Source organism: Helobdella robusta (assembly GCF_000326865.2).
Source record: "Helobdella robusta unplaced genomic scaffold HELROscaffold_10, whole genome shotgun sequence".
Lineage (NCBI taxonomy): Eukaryota > Metazoa > Annelida > Clitellata > Rhynchobdellida > Glossiphoniidae > Helobdella > Helobdella robusta.
In genome coordinates, this window is record NW_008703571.1 from 1130101 (window position 1) to 1140925 (window position 10825).

The 10825-nt window shown below is 36.3% G+C and overlaps 1 protein-coding gene across 1 annotated transcript; it reads right to left on the reverse strand.

The window, feature by feature from the left end:
* Positions 1-4760: 4760 nt before the first annotated feature.
* HELRODRAFT_190007 (hypothetical protein) lies at positions 4761-9827 on the reverse strand (the record flags this gene model as incomplete). The annotated part of the gene is made up of 8 exons (XM_009011815.1): positions 4761-6423; positions 6709-6790; positions 7670-7720; positions 8095-8256; positions 8685-8879; positions 9129-9456; positions 9514-9572; positions 9734-9827. The coding sequence occupies 8 exons, from the start codon at positions 9825-9827 to the stop codon at positions 4761-4763; spliced, it is 2634 nt and encodes an 877-aa protein (XP_009010063.1).
* Positions 9828-10825: the final 998 nt, after the last annotated feature.

The window sequence follows — 10825 nt, forward strand, 5'->3', positions numbered from 1 at the left end:
AAGAGTTGATTACTTATTAATTATGATTCCATTTTTGGTTTTTTTAGGATTTGTAATATGAATGTGAGTTTACATGCACTAAAATATTTAAAATATGCTCTTATTTTTACAATTGTCACTGGTAATCATTACAAGAAAACCATATTTTCTTTTCGGTTTCCAGATCATTTCTTTTCATTGATATCATTTCTTTGATTTCTTTGTTTTGATTTGATGAAATAAAAAATGTCAAATGTCAAATTCATATGCATATGCATATGTATGTATGTATGTATGTATGTATGTATGTATGTATGTATGTATGTATGTATGTATGTATGTATGTATGCATATGTATATATGTATGTATGTGTGTGTGTATGTGTATGTATGTGTGCATCTATGTATTAATATTTCTCTTAAATCAACTAAAGATAATAAAAATAATGATAATACTCCGAAACACAGCAAAAACGATCAATTTATTAAATAATATTAACAATAATAATAATAATAACGATGATAATAATAATAAATTTGACTTTAATAACGAGCATGAAAATAAAATCAACATCTATTCATTATTGTTATGAATAATAATATTATTATTCATATCATTCATTTTCCATATTATAAAATCTGCTGTTTTTTTTTTGTTAGTTTTAATTTATTTCATATAAATGAAATATATTGCTCGATTAATTTAATGAATATTGTCTATTTGTATAAATGAATGTCAGTTTTAAATGCTTTTTATGTTAAAAATTTATTTCGTGTTGCAATAAATTACATTATATCGCTAAACTTCAGTTTAATTTTTGTTCATAAATTTATTGTTCATAATAACCGAGTTCTAATTTTATGCACAATAGTAAACAATGAAAATAGCATACACACACATTTATTCACACAGAGAAGCTCACACACAAACACACACACATACATACACACAAACAAACACACATACATATCCATATATAGAAGATTGACAGACGTCGATGTTGAGAAAAAAGGAAAAGAAGAAAAAAGAAAGCGAGAGAGAGAGAGAGAAAGAAAAAAAAGAGAGATCATATTTAAAATGATATACATGTATAATGAATAAAATTAAACAATGAAGAAACGTGAAGAAACCATTTTGCTTGCTTAGTATCAATGAAAATATCTAAGATACTTGAGTTCTTTCGTACGAAAATGGGCCAACAAATGTTACATACTAGAGTGTTATTTAATATCTTTGTTTATTTATGTGCTATTCAGAGTCTTCGTTTACGTGCAATTTAGAACTTTTGTTTATGTGTTATTTAATATCTTTGTTTTTATGTGTTGTTTAATGTCTTTGTTTATGTGTTATTTGACGCCATTTTTTTATGAGTTATGTGCTAATGACTTTTGTAATAAAACTCCATTCCATGATGACTTCTTTTATTTGCTGCTACGTAATATATTTATCTATTTATTTATTTATTATATAATATCGATGCTTATTTAATGTCTTTGTTTAATTATCATTTAATATCTTGCTTTATGGGTTTATCTTTTATAGCAGTTGGTTTGATTAGTTTTTGCCAGTGCTTATATTAACAATGAATGTTGTTCATTTTGTCGTTTTACGGCCTGACTTGGGCCACTTTTAATGAAATTTTGTACTGATTGAAGCACATTCAAATAAATAAACAAATACAGACACGTATGTTTTACATCAAGTGTTTATACACACGCACGCACGTACACACCACACACATACACGCACACACACGTACACACACACACACATACACATGCACGAACACACATATTTTCGCCATAATAAAAATGTAACAACCTTTATAAGTTTGTACAAATAGAACTAAAACTAATTTCTATTATAATTTTCCATCAAATTGTACAACGTTAGTCATAGTGAAATGACAAGGATCAGAAAATTGATGATGATGGATTGAAGGAAGAATCAAATTAACGAAGGAATGAACGAATGAATGAATGCATGAACGAAAGAATGAATTAATTAATTAAGAGTTTTATAGATGAATGACTGAATAAATGAATGTATGAATGAATGAATGGTTGAATGAATGAACAAAAAAAAAGAATGAATGAATGATAGATAGATAAAAATGATGTTTTTTCCAATAACACACATATAAGCACATACTATAAACAAAATATTCTCTAACAGCCTATGACCAACCAAAATAAATTACAGAAATAATTAATGATAAATCTAAATAATTATTCACAATAAATTAATTTAACTATGAATATAATTTAATTATAATTAATTATAATTAAATAGGCGATAAACGGAAGGCAGGAAACAAGTAACGCAGAACTAACGAAACGAGAACTAGCAACTGCTGCTTTTATAACTCAAAAAGGTATGAAAAAATGTTTCGAATTATGACTAAAGTTAGGTGGAGCATTGCGTGGCATTCAAACTGCTGCTGCTGTAGAGGCTGCTGCAGATACTGCGGCAGCTTCAAGCATCCCGAAACCTCGCTCCTCATATTGTGGTTAAAATAAAATCAATTACAATCTAAATTATGAAAAATACCGTATCAGTAACATAGTGTTAGTATAGTACAGATTGTAAAAATAGCGATGTGCGATCTACATATGTTATTAGTTTTTAATACAATATTTAAATAGACAAGTTTTTACCTTATTTGTATTTAATTTATATAAGTTAATATTTTACACATGTGTAGGTAAACGCGCGCGCCACACACACAGACAGACACACACACACAAACACACACACAGACACACACATGTACGCACACACATGCACGCACGCACAAACACATATACAAAATATAAAAATTACATCAATATAGATGTGTTATCACCAACGTACATACCACAAAAATCGTAATAGAAAACTATAGAGAATTTAAACGGATCAACAAAATTAAAAAATCCAGGTTTGCAGTTGTATTGTATGCTGGTATTGTATGTTATTTATGTATTATATATAATACATAAATTATTTATATATACATATTTAATACAGACTTATGTTAAAATACCACCAAAAACATTTAGATGCATAGCGTTTGTATGTAACGTATTATTAGATAGTGTGTGTATTTCTAGATTCTAACAACACATAAGAACAACACATTACTTTTTAATTTTTTTTATACAATTAAACTATTGTTACTTGCGCGCGCGCACACACACACACACACACGTATATACACACACATACACACACATATATATACACACACATATACATGCATACATATATAAGGAATACTCAAATATAAAGCATAGCTTATTTTTTCTTGATTAAATAAAGAGATTATTGTATAAGCGATAAAACCACAAATTATAATACACATAAACACACACACACACATATGTGTGTGTATAGGAGTGCATGTGTGTTTGTCTGTGTGATTAAGCAGGCCAAACAAACAAATGTTCTTCGGTTAGCCAGTGATGTTTGCTCTATATTCGTAGCATCTCCTGTCATAAATATTTCTCTCATCCCAGATTTTCTCCACTTTGTTGTCGTTCTACAATGTTGTTTGTTTGCTGGATGGTGTTGTATGTTGTTTTGTCGTTGTTTGTTTGTTTGTTGTTGTTGTTTGTTTGGTGGTGTTTAATGTTGTTTATTTTGATGTGTTTGTGTTGTGTTTGTGTTGGTTTTTTTGCTATTCTGTCACTAACAATTTTGTTTTTGTTTTGTTTTTGTCATTTTGTCTTTGCTGTTGCTGTTGTTGTTGTGGCTGGTGTTGTTGCTGCAGTTGCTGCTGGAGCTATCTATGATTTGTGTAAATTATTCCGTCATGAGTTTTGCTGAAACAACGATGAGATTTCATGACGTCATTACGCTGACGACGACGATGGCGGTGTGGTACTAAAAACAACCTCACCACCATTATCATCCTCATCATCATCAAGACGAAAAAATGTTTTTTGTTGTTTTTTTTTCTGCAGATGTCGTTTCCGTTGTTGTTGTTGTTGATGGTGACGTCAATCTTCATTTGCAATCAATGCAATCGTTGTGGAAGTTACATTTTGATGAAGTTTTGCAAAATAAAAAAAAAGAAATAATAAACCAAAAAAAAATTAAAAAAAGCCTGCCGAAGAAGGAGAAAAATGAAAAAAAGTAAGATGAAGATGAAAATGTGAGAGTGAAGGACGGAAAGAACGGGAAAAAAGACAGAAAGAAATGTAAGTGGAGGAATGAGAGATCGAAGAAGAGGTAGGATAGGGATGATAGTGAGAGTGCAAGCGGAGTGAAAAAGTGAGAGTGAAAAAGATTGAAAGAATGAAAAAGCGTTAAAAAAGAATGGCAATTTATACTTAGTTGGGGATTGTGAATTGAATCGAAACGTGCCTTGAGTGATAATGTTATAAAAATCATCATCATCATCGACAACAAAAACAACATCATCACTGTTATCAACAACCACAACATCATCATCACCACCAACAACATCATCATTATCAACAACAACAACAACATCATTCTCACCATCAACAACAACATCATCATCATTATCAACAACATAAAAACTGACATACCCATAATCATCGTAACGCAAAAATTTTCATTTTATAATAAACAAAAATCAGATATATCACCGCGACTAAGGAGAAAAACCAGTGACGTCATCATCTTCGCCATCATCATCGTCATCATCATCTTCGCCATCATCATCGTCATCATCATCGTCGTCATCATTTTTGCCATCATCATTACGATCCGCTGGCACAGAATATCATCACTACAATCGTTATGACCATCTTCATCTACTACCCATCCATAACTAATGCTCCTCAGGAGCATCGTAACTCCCAGCGCCGTCTTTTACGCCACCACTACCACCACCACCGCCAACATCACCATCACATTCTCCACCATCACCACCACCACCATCACAGACACCATCAACAACATCACAAGGGTCATCACCACTTGAACGATCTATCACCCGGTTGGCATTACTATCATTATTCCATGTATTATAGGTGGCGTTTCTAAAAGCAAGCGCAAGGAGGGGGGCTGAAGGGTCTGGCACCTCGGACGGCCCTATGTAGTCCCCAAACTGAGGTACCTGATTTTGCGTTATGTAACCATCGGATGGGTCACTGTTCGCGTAATCGTGTGTAGTGTTGTTGAAGATGATGTTGTTGTTGTTGTTGTTTCCGGCACTGCTGTTGATGCCTGCGTTGAAGATGATATTGTTGGTATTTGAGTTGTTGTTGAAGATGATGTTGTTGTTGGTGTTGCCGCCGTTCGGGTTTGTGAAACTGCTGCTTAGCATGATGACGTTGTTGTCGTTGTCCGAGTTTGAGCAGAGCATAACAGCTGTTGTGGTTGTTTGCTGCGGCTGTTGTTGTTGTCGCTTGCATTTGTCTGGGATGGAGTACATCTGATGCAACATTGAGTTCTGATAACAATTATTGATGTCGTTGCGGTTGGTGTTAGTGTTGTTGGTGTTGTCGGCGTTGTTGTCACAAATGCTGACGTTGTTGTTGGTGATGTTGTTGATCCAGACGGCTCTCAAACCGAGCATTTGTGGTTGATGCGCCGGTGGGTACTGCTGCTGTCGTTGCTGGTTGGAGGCTGTTGAGGAGAACGTGAATTGATGGTGCTGATGTTGGTGAGGACGCTGCTGATACATCTGAGGTGAGTGTGGTATCTCGTAGTTGTCGTTGTTGTAGTTGTAGGCTACTGACGCTGAGTTTAGCTGCTGCTGACGTTGCAAGCTGTTGCTGTTGCAGGGCGCCAACATCTTTAAATGTTGAAACTCAGGGTCGTTGTGCTCAACCTTGCCATCATTTTTATACAGCGAGTGTTGTTGCTGTTGTTGATACTTTTGACGTATGAGCATCCTATTATCGCCACCGTTCTTACCGGTAAATGACGGATGGAAAGTCATTACTGGCGCCTGTACTTCCGGCAAACCAATTCCAAACACATCCGGTCTTCTTTTAACTTCCGGCGACTGCCAGACACGCGTGCAAAATTCCATCGCAGCAGCTGGGCGGGTTTTTCCCGCCAGGATAGATCCAGTTTTTTTGTTCGGCAATAAAATAGCGACGGCCGATTGCAAGTTGGCCGGCAGCGTGCGACTGTTCGGGTGCGGGACTGGCGTCGCGATGGGGAGGAGTGTCTTTTGGGGAGAGAAAAATCTACTGCAATCGCTGTTGTTGGCAGTGGTGTGGTTGCTGCTGCTGCTGCTGATGGTGTTGCCGTTTTGTGGGCGGTATATCTTGTTGGTAGCCGTGTCGTTCTGTCCAATCAGTGCCGGGCTCTTCATTGCGCCATTTTGCTGTTGCTGCTTGTTTGTTGAGATGTTATCGAAGGCCTGGTTCCTGGCGTAGATGTCCTGGTTGGTGACGTCATACATGGCCTCCTGCGTGTTCAGTGGCTTCAAATCTTTCATGTCTATGCCCATATTTCCGCTGTCCTTTCTTTGGCGTTTCCTGATTGGTTGAGGAAAATAAATGGCGATGTTGACAACAACGAAAAAACATAGACAAAATAATGATGACAGTGACACTAGTGATAAATGATGAGCAGTTCCATAAAAGATCCTTCACAAACAAACAGACACACACGCACAGACAAACGGACACATGCACACAGACACACATGCACAGACAAACAGACACACACACACACGCACACAAACAGACACACACGCACACACAAAGACAGACAGACAGACAGACAGACATAGACACAAGCACAGAGACCAAATCTCTCACCTCTTCATGTGATAAAGACCGAGGAACAATATCGACAGGGCCACGCACCATATTAATATCAGGCCAAAGATTGTGGCCGATCCTGATGATGATGACGTTGATGATGATGACGTTGATGATGACGTTGATGATGATGACAAGAATTATTATAATGAGGATGAGGTCGACGGTGATGATGTTTATGTTGGCGAAAACCTCAATAATGTTGAGTATTTTTGAAATAAAATTCATCATGACGATGATACTATGATGATGATGACGACGACGAACAATATTAATGACGTCACAAGCACCAAGGATAATGAAAGTATGTACGGACGATAAATTTCATCACGCCGATATTGATGGTGACCTCATAATGATAACGCATAAGATTTAATCATTCTGTTTTCAACATTTAAGCTTACCGAATCCGAACGAATTATATTCGCTATCGAATCTCGACTAACTTTTAAATCGTTACATCCCCGACCTGAATATTATTTATCATCCGTTTGACCCAATTTCTCGTTTTATGATTGGCCAATTTTAGAGAGGTGAGATAAGTTGGTTGGTAGGCTAGGTAGGTGCATATTTTATGCTGGTCCTTTGGTTATAAATGCATCTTAAGCTTGGAAAATGGTGATTAGAAAGGGAAAAGAGAGACGGTGAGGAATGAAAAGTGGATTTAAATTAAACTGGAAATGATGATGAAACAAATTGGACGATGATGATGATGATGGTGTGATGAAAAGATGACGGATATATCTAATGATGACGATGTGTGATCAAATGAAGATTCTATTTTTGCGTAAATTTTTTCATACATTTATGACGTAATGGCGATGCTGATAATGGTTATACTGATATCCATGAAGAAGATAGTGATGACGACGACGACGTAATGAGCAAGGTATGAACAGAGATAACAAGAGAACTATAAAATGTCGAATAAATAAAAAAATTTGAATCTGAAACCAACCTATGGGGAAATCACTGCTTGAATTTTTCAGCGTACTCTCAGCTAAGTCAACTGTGGGGTCGTATTTGTTTGTTTGGTAATGTTTTGCCTATGTTTTGTTTGTATTTGTTTGTTTAGTTTTGTTTTTTTTTGTCTAGTTTGTCTAGTTTGTTTGTTTAGTTAGTTAGTTAGTTTGTCTAATTTGTTTGTTTGTATGTCTGTTTGTATTTGTGTGTTTGTTTTGCTTGTTTGTTTGTTTTTTGCTTGTATTTGTATTTATGCATGTATACTTGTATGCATGTATGTTTGTTTGTTTGCTTATTTGCATGCACGTATGTATATATGTTCGTTTATATTTGTAAGTGTGTCTGTGTGCGTATGTTTGTGTGTGTGTAGATATTGTATATTAGTAACAGTAGTAAAGAAACATTAGTTAATGATACCACCATTATCGCAATCTTCGAACGTTCCATTCCAGCTGACCCCATCGCATATCATCGTCAGCGTTCTCCCGCTCTTCAGGCAATCGATCTTCAGCAGCGTGACGTCATTATGGATCACCCTGACGTCATCATACGTGCCCTCTCTTATGTACGGACAGCCGGTGGCTAGTGGGTGAGGTAGTCGTGATGATGATGATGATGGTGGTGATGATGATGATGATGACGAAGGTGGTGGTGATGATAACAATGATGATGACGACGATAATAGTACCGAAATTTCAGCTTCTTTTTTAATTGTAAGGTGAAGGTAATAGAGGATGAAATGTAGCAAGGAGCATATCAATGTACATAATCATCTTTAATCATCGTCAGTTTCGGGGAAAAACAGAAAATTTTTGTTCGTACTAAAATTACTAATACTATCAGTGACGTCATCATCATTGTCTTCATCATCGTCATTATTATTATCGTCATGAAAGCCACCATGGCTGAAACCGTCATCATCTTCAACAACAACGTGTTTACAATTAAAATAGTCGTCGGCATAATCATTATAATCATAATCATCCCCACACCATCATCATCATCATCACCAGCTAGCTTGATGACGTAGACAGCTTCCGGCCACATGCGATCGAGCAGCTGCAGCTTCATGCGGTTGCTTCTCGTTTCATATGCTTGCACGTAAGTGTTCAGCAATCGAATGTTTGACGATTTGTTCTTCAACAGTGAAGACATCTCAAGGTTCAGTTCGTTCAGTTGAGCGCCACACAATGTGTGGGTGGGTTCTTGCGGTAGTGATGATGATTGTGGTGACGATTGTGATGATGAGAGAGAAGAAGAAGATGATGATGATGAGTTGTTGTCCGTTGCGGATGACGATGTGATGACGTCATCCTCATATATGTTCACGACGTTCACTTGACAGTGTGATATTAATTTGTCGAAAGATGGCGGAAGTGAGGAATGGAGTGAAGATAGTGGGGGTGGTGGTGAGGTTGGGTAGAAAGTAGGTGGCTGTAGTTGGAGAGAATTACTTTGCGAAATTTGGTTATGTAGCGTTTGTTTTTGCGGTTGCTGCTGGGGCTGTTGTTGTTGAACAATTCCATTATTGTCTTTGCTTAACTGTTGTTGTTGTTGTTGCTTGGCAGCAAAGTGACGGATTGCGTTCTGGCGGGCAATAGAACTGAGGGCCGATTTTGATTGGTTGGAAGGAAGTAGGGCGCTGATCAAAGAAAAGTCGAACAACTCCACGCTGATTCGTTGACCTGGATTTGCGGAAACCTGCCACGTGACACACGGCTGCTGTTGTTGTTTTTGTTGTTGCTGCTGCTGCTGTTGTTGTTTTTGTTGTTGCTGCTGCTGCTGTTGTTGTGGTGGTTTTTGTTGTTTTTGTTGTTTATCGGCGTGCAAAAGATAAACCTGCGGGTTTTTGTCGTCAATCTTCACATTGCAGCCGTCATGTCGAGCTGATGACAACACTGTGAATGTATTCAATTAGTGATGAAAGTCAATTAATTGAATTCATTCATTCTAATGAATGTTTCAAGTTTCTGTTTTTCATCAAAATGCGTAAGAATTGTGTTAAGCATTTTGCTGCTGTACTAAGATGCTTAGAAAATGTACGAGGTCCATTTGAAACGTCTGGCCAACCACGTTTTACTGCCATGCATCATCAAGCCGGTAGTGAATTTTTTCATCTCAATGTTCACGTCATTCCTTATTCTTTTGTTCATTCGTTCGTATGTTATAAACTAATTTGTTTATTATTATTATTATTATTTTTCAAAACAGCACGGGCAGAACCCCTTGCCAAACAAAAATATAGAAATTCGGAAATATAACCATACATAAATAAAACATAATAAACTTATCTTATATATATAAATAATAATACACAAGTCAACACAACAAAATAAAACACACATAATTAAAGTGTAAAAGATGATAACTATTGAATGTATATAGTGTAAGAGGAACAATTATGAATTCAAACGCCACTCAATCAAATATGGAGTCACCAAAAAATGAATGAAAATGAAAATTTATCTGTTCATTCATTTGTTCGTTTGATCCTTCATTCAATTTAACACTCCTCCTTCTTTCCACCCATCTTTCCATCAGTATCTTCCAGTCTTTCAACACGCATCATCATCTCATCATTCGCCTAGCACGATTAATTTACGATAAATTATAATGCATGACTATAACAACCACACACACACACACAAAACACACAAACACACACACACATATAGATATATACACGCACAAACTCATACACACAGAGAGAGACACAAGACACACGCAAAAATCATATGATTTAAGAAAGAAACAATAAGAAAGAAATCTTACAGAAGAGGAATAACAAAAAAAACCGAACATTGTCGAATATTAACGGTTTCAGAGAATACCGATTTATTCGATTTATTGCCGTTACGTTCATTTTATTACCGACATTTTTCTGTCGTTCATTGGATGGATTGAACGTTCGTCGATTTTTTTCATTGGGGATGGCGATTTTATTTGAGGCCACCGGACCGCTGATGCCAATTACCATCATGCCTAACATGTCATCATCAGCAGCATCAGCATCATCCTCCTACTCCTCCTCCTCATCATCATCATCGTCACCACCATCACCATCATCACCACCATCACTATCATCACCACCATCACCACCATCACTATCATCACCACCATCACTATCATCACCACCATCACCACCATCACA